General features: G+C 28.8%; 1 protein-coding gene across 1 annotated transcript in view; it reads left to right on the plus strand.

Annotated features, from left to right (window-relative positions):
- Positions 1-21,144, plus strand: part of Ggamma30A (guanine nucleotide-binding protein subunit gamma-e) — a 379,757-nt gene extending 358,613 nt beyond the window's left edge. Inside the window, exon 3 of the mRNA XM_085949824.1 lies at positions 13,342-21,144. Within this exon, the coding sequence (XP_085805950.1) occupies positions 13,342-13,447 (106 nt within the window). The 3' untranslated portion in view covers positions 13,448-21,144. The remainder of the gene's footprint in view (positions 1-13,341) is intronic.

Consider the following 21,144-nt stretch of genomic DNA (forward strand, 5'->3'; position numbering starts at 1 on the left):
TCCATTGGGTCCTTGTACTGGATCAAATACGGATTGAAAAAAACAACATACATTTTTAACCAGTCGCGTATTCGAATCCGCAACAAAAAGCTTTATATGTATACAATACGCAAGGCTCGATTTGGATTGTAGCCGTATTGAAAAACCATGTATTTCCACATCATTATCTGAACTGCATTCCACCAACGTTGTGAAGATCTTTGATTATCTCAAATTTCTTAAACAATCGCATAATATTAATTACTTTAAATTTAGGTTACAATCCGACTAAGACCGCATATTATGATTTTGAACCATGTGTCATACTAAACTTCTGCTCTCTTCTTTTCAAGGTAATATACTTTTACTTAGTATATGAGAGTATATGTGTACGGTATATTAACGGATAAAATCAGATGCATATATACTTAGTGAAAATATATTTCCATAAATACCAATCACATAATATAAAACGGCATGCGGTTTTATTCTATGGGTGTCCTCTAGTATATGTTTTTCAGTAGTAAAGTACTTTGACCAATAGTCTCTCTAAGCGCGTTTCTAACTTTATTTATTATTCACTACTTCCTGATCGTTCGATGTAATATGTCTACATCATTTTATATTTCGAGAAAATGGAAAACACGTCCTAAGCAGAATTTGAAAGTATCTTAACAGATGTTTACATGCCTTTCTTTTACTTTTTACTTTCCGTCCCATTTCGAGGGAGGCGAGAATATCGATTAGGGGAAAACATTATAAAAAAAAACATGTATAAAATTAGATACCTACGTTAAGTATTCTCAAAAAAGATCATTACTCAACTATGAGGATTAACTTTGAAGAAATAAGATTCTGTCTGTTTATATATTATTAATATACTTACGTGATTTATGTCTTGAAACAGATACAATAATAAATCACCCAGATGAGCTCGTAGCCATAGTCAAATAAATAAGAATAATTTTTAAGCTTATAGTCTTCATTCTGCCATAATATCTATTTTTTGGAACCCATCTCCTACATAATATATTATTATATTACCACATAATTGTCATCAATTTTCAAGTGAGATTATCATTTCTCGAGCATCAGATAACTGCAAAATGTTTGGGTATTTTTATTGTAAACTCCCGTATGACGTAGACCAGTTATGACAAATATGTGGCACGCGTGCTCAATTTGGCACGCTAAAAGTTTTCGACGGTACATCAAAAAATGAATTCTAGATATGTATTAAATTTGGAAAATTTATTTTCTTACCCTCTTGATTGGGTACAATTAGAAAATTTTGAAATAGAAATTATTGATTTGCAATCTAATCTTATTTGAACTGAAGAATTTGTAAACATGCTTAAATGTATTGAAGAATTGGAATGTCATCGGCTTTCTCAAATTGATGAATCGGAATGCCGAATTGAAAACATACTATTAAAAACATGGAAGAGGATTCCTGATTCTTTTATATCTCTTAAAAAACTAGCAACTACAATAAAATACTAGAAATAAGTTGACGAAGAAGATTCAGCAGCATATATTAATTTGCAATCAACGACATATCAGCCTGATATGTCTCGCAAATAACGACAAACAAAAAACCTCAAACAAAAATTAGTGTCGTTAAATGTTTTTATATTTCCTTATTTTCTTTCATTGTATGTGTATCATTTTTTTATATATTCAATAAACAATATAGTTACTAATGCACCTAATTGTTTTTTTTATATTCAATAAATATAATTTAGATTATATCATGTGTATACCTAAACCATACCTACTAAACAATACTACGCGCCAGGAATTAAAAAAAATCGGCTTATTTTGGCACGCCGATCAAATCCTATTTGCCATCCCTGACGTAGACTATAGAATTTATTAACAATTTTAAATACAGTTAAGGGGGGACATGCTCGTCGAAGGTCAAAATTGAGTTTTTATTGTATATTCAAACCATGATCCTGGACACTCCTTAAACGTTATAGATGATCTATTTATATAATTTTGAAGCCTTATTATCTTTTATAGTTATTTTAAACATTTGATGACTGCATGAAGTATTTTTGTTACATAAAATAGTATTCTTTTAAACCTCTCGCTCTAATGTTTTAGAATATAGTCATATTTCGGTACATAACTGTGCAGTGGTGTTAAGATTTTTTACATTTATTAATTTTTAAACGCATTTATAAAACCATTAGCATAATTTATTACGAGATAATTTTTGTAAAATATTCACGATAAAAAATTATATTGATAATCTCTGTGATCCCAAATTTGACAAGAATTAGGCATTTTATTATTAAAAAAATCGGCAAGATTAACACATTTCAAGACAATTCTAAAGATATTTATTATAAGCTATGTCTTTGACCATTCAAGTGTGATAAACATCTTATGAATAATGATTGCTTTATAATAATTATTGACCTAAGAATAAGGTAGTGTTTTTTTGAAATACGCCATTTCTTTTGTCATTCCCCAGTAGTTAAGCTACAACATACGGCCGTAGCCATAAATTGACAAACTATAATTGAAATAGGGAGTAAAATGATATTGACGCGCGTGTTTGAACATGTACCGTTTAAAAAAAAAAAAAAAAAAAATTCGGTTAAGTACATGTTCAAACACGCGCGTTAACATAATTTTACTCCCTACTTTAATTATAGTTTGTCATTTTATGGCTACGGCCGTATGTTGTAGCTTAACCACTAGGGAATGACAAAAAAAATGGCGTATTTCAAAAAAACACTACATTATTCTTAGGTCAATAATTATTATAAAGCAATCATTATTCATAAGATTTTTATCACACTTGAATGGTCAAAGACATAGCTTATAATAAATATCTTTAGATTCATCTTCAAATGTGTTAATCTTGCCGATTTTTTGAATAATAAAATGCCTAATTCTTGTCAAATTTGGGATCACAGAGATTATCAAAATATTTTTTTATCGTGAATAATTTACAAAAATTATCTCGTAATAAATTATACTAATGATTTCATAAATGCGTTTAAAAATTAATAAATGTGAAAAATTTTAACACCACTGCACAGTTATGTACCGAAATATGACTATATTCTAAAACATTAGAGCGAGAGGTTTAAAAGAATACTATTTTATGTAACAAAAAAACTTCATGCAGTCATCAAATGTTTAAAATAACTATAAAGGATAATAAGGCTTCAAAATTATATAAATAGATCATCTACAACGTTTAAGGAGTGTCCAGGATCATGGTTTGAAAATACAATAAAAACTCAATTTTGACCTTCGACGAGCATGTCCCCCCTTAACAAAAAATATGTTAAAATCATTTTAACGTGATATTACATGGCCATATTCACCAACAATAGTTAGTTAGTATTCACTAACCACGATTATAATAATATATTATCTTAGTCTCTACGTGCTACGGCGTAGCACGATAAAATCAATATAATTAATAATTATATTTTATCTTTAAAAAATAACATATTAATTACTATAAAAAGCTTTTTCCGTGATTTATTACACTTAGATATAACATTGTTATCATTTTTCTTATAATCAATCACACTGTACACAAGAAAACTCTTTCTCTATAATGTAGTATTAACTTTTATTATTGTTTTCGCTTTAGGCTTTGAGGCGTAGACCGACATATTGGAATTATTAATATAACCATTTTTTTTATAATCGCTCTAGCTACCCGGTGCTACTTCCTACGAAAGCAAACGCAGTGTGGTATGGGAAGTGATATTATGTAATTATAATATTTTAATTGAATTAGAATGATTAAATATGAAAATGTACACAATATTGTATATTTAATTATATGAAGCAGTAATCCGTATTGATATATTATATATATATATATATATATATATATATATATATCGATTATTATGTCTTTGTCTAGGGGTTTTGATCCATTGAAATAGTCAGCCAATATCACACGTACATTAGAAGACGCAATATCCACCTTCGTAAACAGCCTCACGTTTCCAATAGCGAGCCGGCTCACCAATAAATCTGAACACATTCCTCATTTCACCCACAGCTAGGTAAACTAGGCACATATAATAGCGAAAGGTTGTGTCAGTGCTGTAAATGAAAGATTTCACGAACCGGTATCCACATAGTTATAGTTGTCTTCTATTGGAATCCAGGTTGCCAACCGTACTATAAGTATTGCATTGTACAACAGTTAGGCACATCTCCGGAATAATTGTTACAACATCCTAAATGGCATTTGAACACGACAGAACACTTCTAAAATCACAGAATACATTACACATGCTGCGCTTTGCCACTGTAATTCAAGGCCAACTATATACAAGCCCGGCCACTGAATTGCTTGTGACGATGGTAGTGCTAGTTATTGATTATTTTCTAATGCAATGCGGTAATCATAGTTTTGATTTTATATTTCGTTCAAATCAAATAACGTATTACCATTTATTTCAAAATGAATCAATCATCATGACAAACAGTTTACCATATAGATAGTAGTTTATCACTACGATCAAAATTTACAGTTTCGTATCACAGCCTGACTACAGTGGCGAGATGTATATCGCGTCATTTAAGGGGGGACATGCTCGTCGAAGGTAAAAATTGAGTTTTTATTGTATTTTCAAACCATGATCCTGGACACTCCTTAAACGTTGTAGATAATCTATTTATATAATTTTAAAGCCTTATTATTCTTTATAGTTATTTTAAACATTTGATGACTGCATGAAGTATTTTTGTTACATAAAATAGTATTCTTTTAAACCTCTCGCTCTAATGTTTTAGAATATAGTCATATTTCGGTACAGAACTGTGCAGCGGTGTTAAGATTTTTTACATTTATTAATTTTTAAACGCATTTATAAAATCATTAGTATAATTTATTACGAGATAATTTTTGTAAAATATTCACGATAAAAAATTATATTGATAATCTCTGTGATCCCAAATTTGACAAGAATTAGGCATTTTATTATTCAAAAAATCGGCAAGATTAACACATTTGAAGATAATTCTAAAGATATTTATTATAAGCTATGTCCTTGAACATTCAAGTGTGATAAAAATCTTATGAATAATGATTGCTTTATAATAATTATTGACCTAAGAAGAAGGTGGTGTTTTTTTGAAATACGCCATTTCTTTTGTCATTCCCTAGTGGTTAAACTACAACATACGGCCGTAGCCATAAAATGACAAACTATAATTAAAGTAGGAAGTAAAATTATGTTAACGCGCGTGTTTGAACATGTACCTAACCGAATTTTTTTTTATTTTTTTTTAAACGGTACATGTTCAAACACGCGCGTCAATATCATTTTACTCCCTACTTCAATTAGAGTTTGTCAATTTATGGCTACGGCCGTATATTGTAGCTTAACCACTAGGGAATGACAAAAGAAATGGCGTATTTCAAAAAAACACTACCTTATTCTTAGGTCAATAATTATTATAAAGCAATCATTATTCATAAGATGTTTATCACACTTGAATGGTCAAAGACATAGCTTATAATAAATATCTTTAGAATTATCTTCAAATGTGTTAATCTTGCCGATTTTTTGAATAATAAAATGCCTAATTCTTGTCAAATTTGGGATCACAGAGATTATCAATATAATTTTTTATCGTGAATATTTTACAAAAATTATCTCGTAATAAATTATGCTAATGGTTTTATAAATGCGTTTAAAAAATAATAAATGTAAAAAATCTTAACACCACTGCACAGTTATGTACCGAAATATGACTATATTCTAAAACATTAGAGCGAGAGGTTTAAAAGAATACTATTTTATGTAACAAAAATACTTCATGCAGTTATCAAATGTTTAAAATAAGTATAAAGGATAATAAGGCTTCAAAATTATATAAATAGATCATCTACAACGTTTAAGGAGTGTCCAGGATCATGGTTTGAATATACAATAAAAACTCAATTTTGACCTTCGACGAGCATGTCCCCCCTTAAATTGATTTGCTAAAAATTAGAGTTATTGAGATGAGGCTCTTTTCTAGAGAAAAGCTCAATTCCTATAAAATACTAAGTAATATTGATTTTATTGTTAAATGTGTCGCTACATTTCAAAATCAGCCAAGTCCACCTTTAGGTATTTTTGACTTTTTTGTGAATTGCTGAAGAACTACTGCTTTCAAACATTTCTGCATTATCAAAATGTGGAATTTATTAATTTTAAATATACGTTACTTGAAATAATATAAACTTTCACCCTTGTGACTGTGTATTTGAGAAAACAAAAAGCTGTTTTTCTCCTATTCATATATTATGGACTTGGCTGATTTTGAAATCTAGCGACACAAATATGCTAAAAATACTGTATTTTTAAAGATTGAATGCGAAAAATGCCCGTGTTTGTTTGATAATATTACAATTACTCATTTAAAAAACGTCAACATTGTTCAGATATACCGAATGTTTATTTCGTTCTGGTCGATCCGCCTACAATCTGAGCCCTGGGTTTCTTCGAGTTAGCCCCCCTTTATCCTGGTCGAACTTGTGTGACATAATTTACGGTCCAGCTAAATTATATTAAAGGTCGTAACTTGTGTGTGTTACAATATATTGCATGCCAAAAAAGAGCAAGAATTTTTGACCTCTCTAAATGCGTCAGTTTTTTATTATTATATGAGATTTTATTATTTATCTACAATATTTAAGTGTACTTTAGGGATTTATTATAGTATCCGTTGTGACTACCCGTTATTGGAGCTTTATCATTCATAAGTTAGGTTAAAATACGATATATTGTATTATTAAGCATTTTATTGGATGGCAATTCTTATGATATCACTGTGTATCGTTTGACACTCCTTAATGTTTCAAATCCATTACAGGATTATTATCCTTAAGGCGAAGTCTTCATTGAGCCTTTTTTAAAGAGGCACCTAGCGGAAAAATACGAAGCTTGCAATTTGAGACATTTTTTTGATAATTTACAATTTCAACTGTATTAATGAATTAATTGTAAATTATCAAAAAAATGTCTCAAATTGCAAGCTTCGTATTTTTCCGCTAGGTGCCTCTTTAAAAAAGGCTCAGTGAAGACTTCGCCTTAAGGGCGGACGTGCTCAGCGTCGGTCAAAATAGAGCTTTTATTCTATTTTCAAAGCATGATCCTTGACATTCCTTAAACTCTGTAGATAATCTATTTATATAATTTTGAAGCCCTATTATCCCTTATATTTATTTTAAACATTTGATGACTGCAAAAAGTATTTTTATTACATAAAATAGTATTCTTTTAAACCTCTCGCTCTAATGTTTTAGAATATAGTCATATTTCATTACATAAATGTGCAGTGGTGTTAAAATTTTTTACATTTATTAATTTTTAAACGCATTTATAAAACCATCAGTATAATTTATGTCGACATTATTATAGTGAAATATTTACGATAAAAAATTATATTGATAATCTCTGTGATCCCAAATTTGACAAGAATTTGACATTTTATTATTCAAAAAATGGGCAAGATTAACACATTCGAAGATAATTCTAAAGATGCTGATTATAAGCTATGTCTTTGACCATTCAAATGTGATAAACATCCTACGAATAATGATCGCTTTATAATAATTATTGACCTAAGAATAAGGTAGTGTTTTTTCGAAATACGCCATTTCTTTTGGCATTCCCCAGTAGTTAAGCTACAACATACGGCCGTAGCCATAAATTGACAAACTAAAACTGAAGTAGGGAGTAAGAACATGTTAACGCGCGTGTTTGAACATGTACCTAACCGAAAAAAAAACCTTTTTTTTTAAACGATCATGCTTTGAAAATAGAATAAAAGCTCCATTTTGACCCACGCTGAGCACGTCCGCCCTTAAGTGTTCTATTAATTTTGTATTTTGTAGGTTAACAGATATTTTATTGTAAAAGTCTTTAATTAACTTATGTTGACGTAACAATACATAACAACAGTGCTTTTCAAGAGGTAAGAAGTATACCGTTTCTCATTTAACAAAGAAACATATTTTGTAACGCCATTTTTCAGCTACCAACAATTTCGATGAAAATCAATGCCATAACGTTTACGAGGCCAATTTTCAGAATCATGTCGTCACCTCAATACTACAACTAGATAACTTGATTTTCACTGTTTTTTGAGATAGCTATAGAATATGATTATATTCTACGTTTCCTTCTCTACAAAATGATAAAACTAGATAAGTCAGAAATTAATAGCAACACTTTATTAATTTTGTGTTTGAAAATATTAGATAACTAACCATAAATGAATTAAAAAAATAAAATAATATATCTACAATATTTTTTTTTCATAAAATTGAACATTATTTAATTATTCCAATTAGACAAGCACAATTTTCCTTTTTTTATTTTAAATAATAATTATTGCCTAGATTTATTTTAATCAAGTAAACTTTAAATTTCATTTTCCCAACAATTACCAAAATTCAGAGTTAATTAGTTGTCGTATTGGGGTGACGATATGAAAATGAAACTAATTGAAAAACTTTTTTTTAAAGTATGTGAATGCGGTATATCCTCAAAAAAGAATGATTGAAGTATTTTATATCATATACATTATGAATTCAAAAACTATTTACATTCTACGTTTTTGATTAAAATAATATTGATTGAACCAGCATAATATACGTGATAGAAGTAATTTGAAATGAGAATACCTGTATAACATCCCTGATTCTACATCCCAATTAAAATCATCTAGAAAAATAGTTTTTCATCTGTTTTGGTTTTTTAAACACTTTATCTGATCTCCATGTCGTTGGTGATCAACTACAAGATCTCATATTGGCCCTGGATTCTCTGAAATAACCACAACTCCTTGTGTTCCATTACAATCTTGTTTTTTTAGTTATGACCTTGACAAACCGCAATCATATCCTTTTGTTTTTTACAATGTTTTCATTAGGTCGTATTCTTATTTGTCCGGTGGTTGTTTGTCCGGTACAAATCTTGCAATCGATTTTTGATTAACTTCCCGACTAGCTTTTTTGGTTTGACGTTTGACATTTGAAACTTTTAGAATGTATCAGAACACGATGCCAATGTATTTTTTTAATACTTTTAGCCAGTTAATTCTGTTTTGTATGAAAAGTTATTTCGGAAGAAATCCGTAATCTAATCCACTATTTTTGGTTGCTAGGAAATTATTAATATATGCGTGCGTTACTATGGAAATCAATATGAGTGTCAAAATGACATTTCAGTATTAATTTTTTTGATCGTTTAAGCTAGTCAAGTTTATATGATTCAACAGAAAATTTAAAAACGTTATATATAAAAAGTTCTTTTTATCTTGTAATTATTCAAATATTGATTGCAGTTTCTCGTATCTGTTGTGATGCTATAAATTAAATTCTAAACAATTTAACTCTATATTTAACTTATTTGCCTAAATGTCTCTTACACCCGCCTTTTTGGCTTAGCAACGTCGATATGTTTACAATCGTGACAAAATCTAAACATATTATATGTGCCTATAAATGGCGTTTAATTCGCTGTTACGGAGCTTTGTTTGCCTGTAAGCATCCGTTTAATTAGATCGTTTGGAACATAATATGACAATAAACTGTTTTACCGAGCTGGCAAACACTGTCTGAAAACACATTTATTTTAATATTCCCGAATCAAGTATGATTTCATTAGGTATCTATAAAACTGTTAATTACCTCAATCTGTAATTAATGAATAAAGCATAGATGCAATAACTGGTTTAGGAACTTGTAAGCCCACGGCATGGACGATTTTCTCCGATGATATTAAATAAAATAAAATACATACATTCCAACTATCAATGTATCTGGTGAAAATATCAATGTATTTCTTTCTTATAATCCTCACAAACTGTATCTAAAAATAATTACTATTGAAATAATGACCAGTGATGAAACGTAATAAATATAAGTATTTTTTTATCTGTACAACCACGTATCTGTTTCAGTGGTTATGTCATAGACTACTTTTGGTATTCAATGCAGGAATTTCGTTATACTTTGGTAATACAAACTCAATTTGTGAGAAATACGCATTTTTTTTTTAACATTTTGGTATAATTTTATAAGTTTATGACTGGTTTGAAGTGTTTCGAGGCCCCCTTTAAATCATCTAAAAATCGATTTGTGTTCTACATCAAAAAAAACGCCACTATATACGGATGGTGTACCTTATTTCGTTAACTTTACTATAGCTTTCGGATATAAGTATCTTTGAAAATTTAGTATGTACAGAAAAATGCAATTCCTATACAATATTTATCTCCAAAGATGAAAAAATAAAACACATTAACTATCAGCTAATTCATAACATAAAATGAAGTCTCAGCCATATATTTTACATTAATAGATTACGTTAATTATTCTTTATTCAAAATCATATATTATAAGATCCGTTTGAATTACTTGATTCGTCCGTTTAAATTTGGCCACATTTTTCTTCTTAGTATGATTACATAAATGACCAATAATTCGGATTCAAATAAATGTCAGGACAATTTGTACAAATATAAATCAAATATTTCTCTACATATTATGTAGGACGTAGGTAATTGCTACCAACAAAGATAGAACAGTGTGTGTCAAAGATCGGCTGAAAAATCTAACTAAATAACTTACAATTTCTTTTATTTTGTTAACATGGTAACATTCATGGTGGAACTGCATTTTATTGTTGTTTAATTTAATAAAAATAATTCGGCGCTAATTTTATTATCATTTTGACAGATCTGTAGAAACAAGACATGACCATACACTACGGATTATTTTTCTTTGTGAAATATTGTTTCGCGTGGTGAATTTTTTCCATTTTATATTATGACTAGTTGTCAAAACTAAGTTTACATATATTTTTAAAATGTGATACGTTACTTTTGTTGTTGTATTATTTTAGTTTATGTGAAAACTATTTTTAAATGTTTGAATATTTTTTGTTGACTTTGACTTCCCACCTTTTAAAAAATGAAATGTCATTTTTTGGTATGGAGTATGGTAAATATTTAGGCATATTTCCTATAGAAAAATGTGTTCTTCAACGTCCTTTCTTTGTGTGCAATAAAAACTAATTGTCTTACGTTATGTCATAGCTATCTTGCATCGCGCATTGCGATTATAACCAGCGAGGAAATCATTAGCCAGTTGAAGAGAATACTTCCTACCTACGTGAAAAGGAAGAAAAAGCATCGTGAAATGTCAAGTGGCAAAGCTACGTGAAGTGAGCGGCAATTACTGAAACCGACAGTCTTTTGCTTTCCATTTTGCCTGCCGTTTCGAAATGTCACGGACCAGTTCAGATTTGCCCAAGAGCTTTTTATCTCGAACTATCTGCACTTTGAAGTGTGGCCTCTCTCATTAAGCCGAATTAATTGCAAACTATTTCTCATACCCCTTTCTCCCATCAGCACTAATGGCTCCACTATATTTTTATGTTAGTATTCAAAATAATAAATACTTTTACTAATACACATCTATCACTGTATCCGCTATAAATAGTTATACATACACCATTGTATTATAGAGTACAAGTACGAATGTCAAAAGACTTGCACCTAATTTCAGCATTTTTTAATAAATATTTACAGCTTCGTTCAGATAAAATATCACGTATATCTACATAATTATGTCTATAATCCAAAATAGTCACTTACATAACTCGTATAGTAATTAAATAATAGTAATAAATAGTATCATACCTATAATATATTGAAATCGTAATAAATATTTATATATAACTACATAGGTATATCTAATCCTTTATGTCACGCTAGATATTCCAATACGTTATTATTTCTGCTTAATACGATGACAGAAGATTTTGAAATCAAATAAATGCGGCATTTGCTGTCATTGCTTGCGTGTGGAGTGGGCAAGCGAAGATTCATTAATTTATTTTTATAAATTAGTGATATATGATTATATTTCAATGTTATGTAATTACGTATGTATTATAATATATTCACTACAAAATAATAAGTCCTACACCATATTAAATTTACTCATATATTATAAAGAACAGTATTGGGCGTGTATTGTTAATTTCTAGTGCGAAATTCATATATATTAACAAAAGTAACCTGTCATATCCGCCCCAAAGTGGAGCCTATAAAATTAGAGATAAATGATAAGCTTTTACGAGGATTGGTTTTCAACCATTCCATCAATCTTTTTTTGCAGGTGGTAGGAAATCCTCGTATTGGAAAACTATGTACCTATAGTGTAAAAATTTTACCTTAAACATGCGCAAATGATTTATTTTCTAGTGCGCAGCAATTAGGCTGATAAATTTTAATTATCGCATTTATATCACAATTTTGGATTGCTTTCTCACGCTCGGCGTTCCTCCGACTGTATCTAGTTTTCTTTCAAAACTATTTAACTTCACGGTTGTGTGGTAATTTATAGTATGTTAATTTTATCTATCCAGTTCAATACTAATTCGGTGTCACTGATCGCAAATTCTTCTCCAGGTTGAATGGAAAGTAGGTATATTTAGATACTTATCATTGTATATAAGGTCACATGAATAGGTAATTGTGCGGCTTTACGGCTATTAATATTTTTTTCTTCATTCAATGGTACAACATCTCAACTTGAGCCTTGACCGACTCAACTGCCCTCCTCCAACCAGCACGATCCGGTTGTTAGCCATCCCTAATTTTATTGTATTACCAATATACCATGTGACTCTATGACTATAGGTATAACGTCTAAAAAGTCTAAAGAGTCTTGCCCCGCTGCAAGATGAAAGGACCAACATACTTAAATCATGCTTGTTTAGGTACTTCTCGCGTTGAAAACATATTTTTTTTTAATAAAATAAGGATTATTTATTATTATTGAAAAGATTTATTTTACTTTTATTTCGAAATATTCATAAATATCGTTAACAAAAGACATTGCAACTAATGCCCTCAATTATTCAACTACTATTAATGGTCAATCTAAAATACCTTTGTCATTATGTGTACATATACAAGGCCCTGCCCTGTACCTACGTATAATATTATTATGCACATAATATATGTACATTATTATAATATTATTTAGACACTGTTTTTAGTAATATAATAGAATTAGTACCTACAAGTAAATACTTATTAATTTATTAAGCTATTTCTCAAAACAAATAATATTCCTCATTCGAATATAAGATAAAGCAAATAAATTCATTAATATGACTTATTTTGAAGGCTCATACTTGGTAAATAATAATAAATTGATATTATCTGTCATGCGATTTTCATAAAAGCTTACGTTTCCAACTGTTCGAAATATAAATCAATTGACCGCAAACGAAAAACGCCGATCGCCGTTTCCAGAATAAATGAAAAAATGTTAAAATAATATTTTCTTTCTCTTTCCAGGATGCGGGATTACGTGGAAGAAAACGAGAAGAACGATCCGCTCATTCACGCCCCAGATAAGAAGAGCAACCCTTGGGCGGAAAAGGGGAAATGTGTCATCATGTAAGGTCAACGCAGCGCAGGGGGGCGTGGGGAAAACATCATAACGGGGGGGAAGGATGAGGAAGCGATAGGAAAATTTAACATGCGGGATCAACCAGTTATCCAGAGAACAAAGCCAGTAATATTATTATCTACAGCTTATGAATACAGCCACCAGAATGAAGACCTTGTAATTTTGAATTTGGAACAAATATGCATCATAGACGTTAAACCTCTATGTAATGAACTGTCAAATGAGTCTTGCGTGCTGTACCAAAATATGAAAACGATGACACCAAAAATCAATCTTTTTCACGATATGTCTTTCAAGCAATCGCTGCTTGTCTGCTAAAATAATAATCGAAGTGTATTTTTTATAAAATAATAAAAAATAAAGTGTTGCTGGACGAAGAAAACAGTGAAATCGTCGATAGTTTAAAAAAATATCAATTTTAAATTCATGTGGCTAGCTCTGCAGAAAAAATATCTTAGCTATAAAATGGTGGACAAACGATTTCTGGTTGAAAATAATGTATGAACGTGTGATATAATTCTTAATTTAATATTTTTTATCTGAAAAAGTTTTTTGGGGGCGTCGTAAATTCATTACTAAAAATATTTAGGAATAACATTCATCATCGATCAAATTAATTATTATTATTCCTAAATTGAGCTAAAACGAAGTATTGTAAAACCTCTGTTTTATCAAACATTTAAAGAATGTTGAATATTAAATTACCTATGTTTGTAAAATGTTTTCTTGTATCAAAAATGTATGTACCTATCCAATATTAATGAATTATTGTTAATTGTTTATTAAATTATTATTATTATTTCTTCATTATATCAGTCATGCATCAATAAACTTTTAAAAATTAAATATATTATAGTTTATCTTACAATATAATGACTGCTTCAGTCCCTCACGTAAGCTTCATTTTACATAAATAATTAAATATAAATATTTCAATATAAGAAATAACACGAATGACTTACATAATATATTGTTTTATGCCATTTTAAGTCCTCTGTGTGGAAAATATTCCTCCAATTTATAATGGCTATACTTTTTTGTATTATAATGAACACATTTTACTAATCTACCATTCCACATCGTCACATATTAGGTAAATAAAATACGAAAATATATACCCGTCATTCGGAACTGAATTCTCACCATTCATAACACGAAAATGGGGTGATTTTAATGACCCAATTGCATTCACATGGCTGCCATATACCTATAATAATTTATTATTTTGATAATAGTTATGATATCAGAGAAACTAGCGATAAATCATTGAATGTTGTGTTGATCATCCACAGATATTTTTACACAATGGCGTTTCTAGTGACGTATAACTGCATAAATAATTATTGTTGTGTTATGCTGCGTTTTAATTTCAGGTGAAAAATCTGGATATTGTAATATCAAAAATTTTAATAATCGAGTACATACATACTGTGAGATTTAAACATTTTAAATAATATCAGAAATAAAGGAATGCCATTGCTGAAAGACATGTATTTTCATACCTATTATTACAGAGGTTTAAACTGAAATTAACTGCACTACGATTGTCTCTGGTAACGTTGTTAGCTTAATGCACTCGTTCTATTATCAGAAACAGAAAAAAATGAGTGATTATGTTTAATACAAGGTGCATTTTCAAATCTCACTAAAAAACCACATTTGAAATTCGAATGTTCCTTCGGACGACGTCGCTACTTTGTTGTCAGTGATTTTTGGCGCCATAAATGCACTACACAAGCTGCCAACTAAGATAACTCATTTTGAACTAGAAAAGTTTTATACCGTAAATGTAAAATTCTCAACCGAAGCGTAGGTTTGTATCGGATCGAATAAAATAATTTTTGCATCGTACGAGAGGGAAAATAAGAAAATTATTCAACGTAGTTATTTATAAACATAGTCTCTATAAGCAATACTATTGTAAATAGTTGGTCATTATAAAATGGTGTAGCTACCTTCTGTGTAAACCGTCTTTTTCAAGCGATCAAGTCGTAGACTATTAGAGCCGGGACATAAGCAATTACTATTTAATTCATTGAATTATAATATATATATACCTACTATGAGACCAGATTTTGCAAAATTAAAGAAAAAAATTAAATTGAAACCGGATTTCAATATTTTTTTGTACAAACTGCTTGCCTTTGGACGTAGGTTAAATAATTGATATTACATACTATTTTCATCAATATAATTCTATCAAATCGATTTAAGACATATTTACTGGAACAATATTCGATGGTTTGGATAAATAATGTCACTGAATATATGGGCACCACAGAAAATCTATTGAAAAAATATATGATGAAAATGTAATAATAATGCTATTCGAATCATCTCAAAATTGATGATAATATCTACGATTTTTCCTCGGGCAGATTTCTTTCGGTTTTGCAAAATCTATGATATTGGACGCAGCGTGAAAAATAAAGAAAATTTAATAACAGATTTTCAGCATTTTTTGTTTTTTTTTGTAACCCTTCGCATTATTCAAGATTATTGCACCAAATAAAAATTGAATTCTTGCATGCCCAGCCTTTAAAAAAACATTTCACGGCATTTAAAAAACAGATTATACATTTTCAAAAGAAAAAAACTTATTTTGATATGGTTAAAAATTATGAAATAAGAAAAAATTGGCTGTGCGGTCATTTCTTTCTTTTCACATTATTATTATTCAATTAAAATATAGAAGATCGTTTTGTTTTATTTAAAAGTTTAATGAAATCCAATGACTCGGATGATATCTATACTCGAGAAGAGCTATTTTCTTCGATATTTATTTTAAATGTAATTTTCTCTCATTTGTGTGATTGTGTTATACTTTTAAAACTCGTAATACTTACGACTATAACAAGAATCATATACGTTTTATTATATCGGTAAAAAAATACTTAAATTACATAATGTACCGTAACAATCTCGGATCGTTCACTAAAAAATTACAAAATAGATCTGTAGCCATATTTTACTCCTAGAAACCACGCAAGAATGATATTTATCATCTATTGTATTTTGTCTAAAAATAACATGAATCCTGAAATACACTTTATACAAATACAAATCCACAGAATATCTCTGAATCCATGATTGCAAAATACATCTCAGGTGCCTTTCATGATGAAAAAATGTGTATTTCTGATCTTATGATTCCCTATTAATTAAAACTATTTGACATTGCAGTCTATGGCAAGCATTTTCCCGCCCTAAATATTGTTGAATTTTATCTTTAAACGGAAACGGTAGAAAATCCAAGTAAAAACTATGCTAATAATTAATTGACGGTGTAATTTAGGAAACCTAACGATAAATTAGAATTTAAAAATATTTTGACATTTCGAATACGATATTAAAAAGTGTATGGATTATGTTTCAAAACAGACACGCCAATAATCAAATTTGAATTTAGAATGAGGTTTAAAATATGATTCGAACAAACTACAATATTTTTATTTTATTCACCAGGTGCAGTCAGAAACTAAATTTTAATATATTTTATAAAAATAATTACTTATTACATTATTTACATGTCTACGGTTGACCTTACAGAATTTGAGAATAACATAAAACTGTACTTAACCGACATTACTATAAATTCTTTGAATATAAAAATAAGAAGTAATTTTTCGAAATAAATACTTAATATGTATGTACTAATAAAAAAATAAAATAAACGGTAGGTCGAGAAAGGTGTAAAAATATTGATAAAACTCTTACCACGTGTAATGTACTTTGCTTAACATTGATACAAGAGAATTGATCAAATTAAATTTAAATCGAATACAAAATTGTATTCAATTAAAAGGAAGTTTTAAATATTTCCTCATTAAAATAATTGTCCAAAAATGGAATTAAAATAAAATAAATAACTAATGATATTATTATTTTAAAATGCGTCTAATCTCATGAAAATTAAAATAAAATTGATAAATCGTAGTCGAAGTAGATTCGATTAAATAAGTGGGTAAATAATGTTACTATATTTCTTTTTGATAAACAAAAAAAAATGTCGCTGATTCTTATTATGCATAGCGATATTCTAAGATGTATCTATACTTCTCTCACCGGTCGATTTTCCGATATGACAGTTTTAATAATGTTAGAAATGGATAATGTGATCGTTAACTAGAGAAACATCGAATTAATTTAAGATGTGTTACTTTCGACTCGACGATAGAGCAACTTCCACTTTCCAACAAAAATACGTGAGCTTGAAATGTAACAGTCTAATTTAATTCACATAACTTTTTTTTATAAAAGTGACAGTGGACATTTACATTTATTTCTAATTAAAATCTCTCGTTTTGGCAAATCGACCGAAAATCTTCTTCTAATAAATAAATAATTATTATATTTAGATTTTTTTCTATTTAGAATGACTTTCATCTTTGCATTATTATATAGTGATTATTGATTATTTAATATTCGGCAAATCTACTTCACCATGATGCTTACGACAACTTTCAATATAAGAGACGAACGGTTTGTCTAACCGCGCAGTCGGTTAGTAGAAGATTCAAAGTAATATGTATTCTAAAATATTGAGATTAAAATAAAAATAAGTTAAATAAATCTTAAGATAAATACTAGTTGATCATAAAATAATAAAATCGCCAATATGACAGATCTTCTTTCTGGCCCTTAACAATAGATTTAATTAATTAAAAAAAATGTTTGAGCATTTTTTTTATTTAACTATTATTAAACACAGAGAGCTGAGCTTTTTTTGCGCATGCACATGGCGCGCATAGTGCATGAGCAAATAAAGAGAATTTAATTAAATTAATATTAGGCGCGTTGAATTATTAAATAATTAAAGCAGATTTTCAAACAATCTACTTATATAATATAAAGCCAGCGAAGATTCTGTCATAGCGGCGTGACAGTAGAGTAAAGAATAAAAATAAGATTATAAATTTAAAAAAAACTAAATAGATGTTGCAAATCATAACTTAACATAGGAAACTTCTCTCTCTCTTTCTCTTATCACAAATCGACATTCGCGAGCTATAAAACTCTCAAAATCTTCGAGACCTCCTACTAGCTAATGAACTGTCTGAGATTAAGACAATATAAAATACTAATTAAGTTTTTTTTAAATCATTATAATTACTATATATAATATAAACCTTTAGTTTTGTCGATTATAACCCTAATAATTATTACTATTATACTTTTATTACATACAAGTATGATTATTATTATTATTCTCGTTAAATCTTTCCCCAAATATTTAGTCAGAAGACATTTTAGAGCTTATTCCCTTAAAATAAAAGAATTTCGAAAGGAAAAGGAAGCCCATAGTGTACGTCTTATCCTTGAGAATTATTTCAAATTATATTATTATAAAATCACACATCCTTACGGTGTATGTAATTAACTATTATCATAGAGGAATGACTAGTTCTCCAAAATACAATACCTACAGTGTACAAAATCAATATTTACTCTCTACACCCTTTATCAATTCAATTCCATTACAACAAAAAAAATCCAACCCACACTTTGTTCGAATCCAAGTTTTAAAAAAATCCATTATAAAAATAAATAATAATTCTCATTTTTATATCTAAATATATTATACAGCGCGATTAACTAGTATAGCTAGAAGTAGCTGAGTATTTCTTTAGAAGAACATTGTATAAGATTTTAATAAATCACATCGGAGTCATAATAATATTATTAATAATGATAAAATAACAGAATGTTTTACCATTCTGGTTAAAAAAAATACACTAAATAATATAATGATAACCACCGTGGGAAAGATATCATTTTTGAAAACGCAAGCAGAAATCATTTTTCTAAACGATATTAATAATTATTACTTACATGATTTAATCTATCCATCTCTGGTCAAAATAAATATCTTCCCACCGAATAGTGTTCGAAAATTAACGCAGACATCGAAGTTTTGAATACTTAATCACAATTCGGTGTTTACTTTCATTTTCGAACGCCCAACGTAAAGTAATTAAATATTTATTTAAAAGAAAACGTCTAGGATTCTTTCCTCTATAATTAAAATAAACTCTACGGATAAAAAAAAATATGTATCGGTAGGCGAAATTGTAAACTTTTCGCGATCTTTAAAAATTCTTATTAAAATTTGATATTATACAAATCTTGTGCTTGCCAATTTAGACTATTGAAAATTTTGGGGCAATATGTTAAATTTATAACTATCGAAATAAGATTTATAAAAGATTGCTTCGTTTGTACTTCAATTTGTCGTTATGTAAGGAGTTAAAAAATGGACACATTAAAATACTAGAAAGTGTTAACTAGGTGCCGCCGCACAGGGGGGCGCAATTAGATTAGGATTTAGAAGAAAAATGTAAACGCCAGTCTTTCTCAACGAAAGCACTTAATAATAATATATATTGAAATCGCTTGTCTTAAAAATATTAATTAATAACAACAAATTGATTTTAAATAAACAAAGAACAACACATGGATGACGTATAAATGATAAAAAAACTAATATAAAATATAATAATTAAATTATGTATAAAAATCACAATTAAAATACATACGAATAAAAGCATTTTTTTTAAATATTCTAAATCTATAAGGTCAACCGAACAAACGTGTTAAATTAATAAATAAACATTTTTTTATTACTCACTGCAGACTCCCGATTGAATAAAAAGAGGGAAAATTATTTCGACATGACATATTATACTAAACAAGCATAAGGTTATCATGAACCATATACAAAAAGCAAATATTAACAATCCAAGGCTGCAAATTGATTCACTAAATCGTTTTATACAATTTTATCATCGACTTTCACTGTCAATTCTTGATGGAATAATATATAAAACAAGTGATATAGAAATTCATACACATTATTCAATAATGATCAAGACTGACTTTTTCTATTTAAAGTGACTGTTAAAGTTAATTATCTAAATGGAGAAAACCGGAATTGATCATTATCAAATAATAACAATATGATTTAAAAGAATATATTTTACAGCAAATACAATAAACTTATCAAACAAAATATGTACAATATTAATAACTTTACTTTTCAATCTAGACTTTGCGTAATATCTATGACTTTTGTGAGGTTTTATAATAATGCTGAATGAGGATTGACTGTTTATTTTATTCCTTTTTGGAAAAGTGGAAAGATGTATCCATTAACAAGGTTTAATATATAATATTATTATGTTGATATTTTAAAAAATCAGCAGTACTGCTTGTTTTGATTATGGTTAAGTTTTCGTCGGGAGTCTGCCGATTTTGTCAATAAGCAGTTTCGTCCGTTTTACACCATTGAATGCGTTTGGGTAGATAAATACTTCGGATTGCGCTATCGCCAAAATATAGAGCATTAGATTGGTCGTGCTTATGTTGTCTGTGAGATGATTGGCTGGCTGATACGAATGGTCAATATTTTAAAAGCCCTCGTAGCGATCATACGTTTAGATGTATTCTGTTTTACAATAGAAACCTTATTTCGGTCATCTAGTGAGTCACCTTGTTTGGAAAATATTGTGTTCCGCATCCATCATAACAATATCACAATAGTTTATCTTGTAAACCTTAAGACATTTAAAAACATTAAAAAAACTAGTATGTAACATTTACCAATGTTGTATTTCATATTCATAGTGTAACTATTTCGTATATCTAAGATCAAAGAAAAATTGTATGTTATTGAATACAAAAGGATTGAA

The sequence above is a fragment of the Rhyacophila brunnea genome, unplaced genomic scaffold, assembly GCF_057557595.1.
Source record: "Rhyacophila brunnea isolate RB1 unplaced genomic scaffold, BYU_Rbru_1.0 scaffold_22, whole genome shotgun sequence".
Taxonomy (NCBI): domain Eukaryota; kingdom Metazoa; phylum Arthropoda; class Insecta; order Trichoptera; family Rhyacophilidae; genus Rhyacophila; species Rhyacophila brunnea.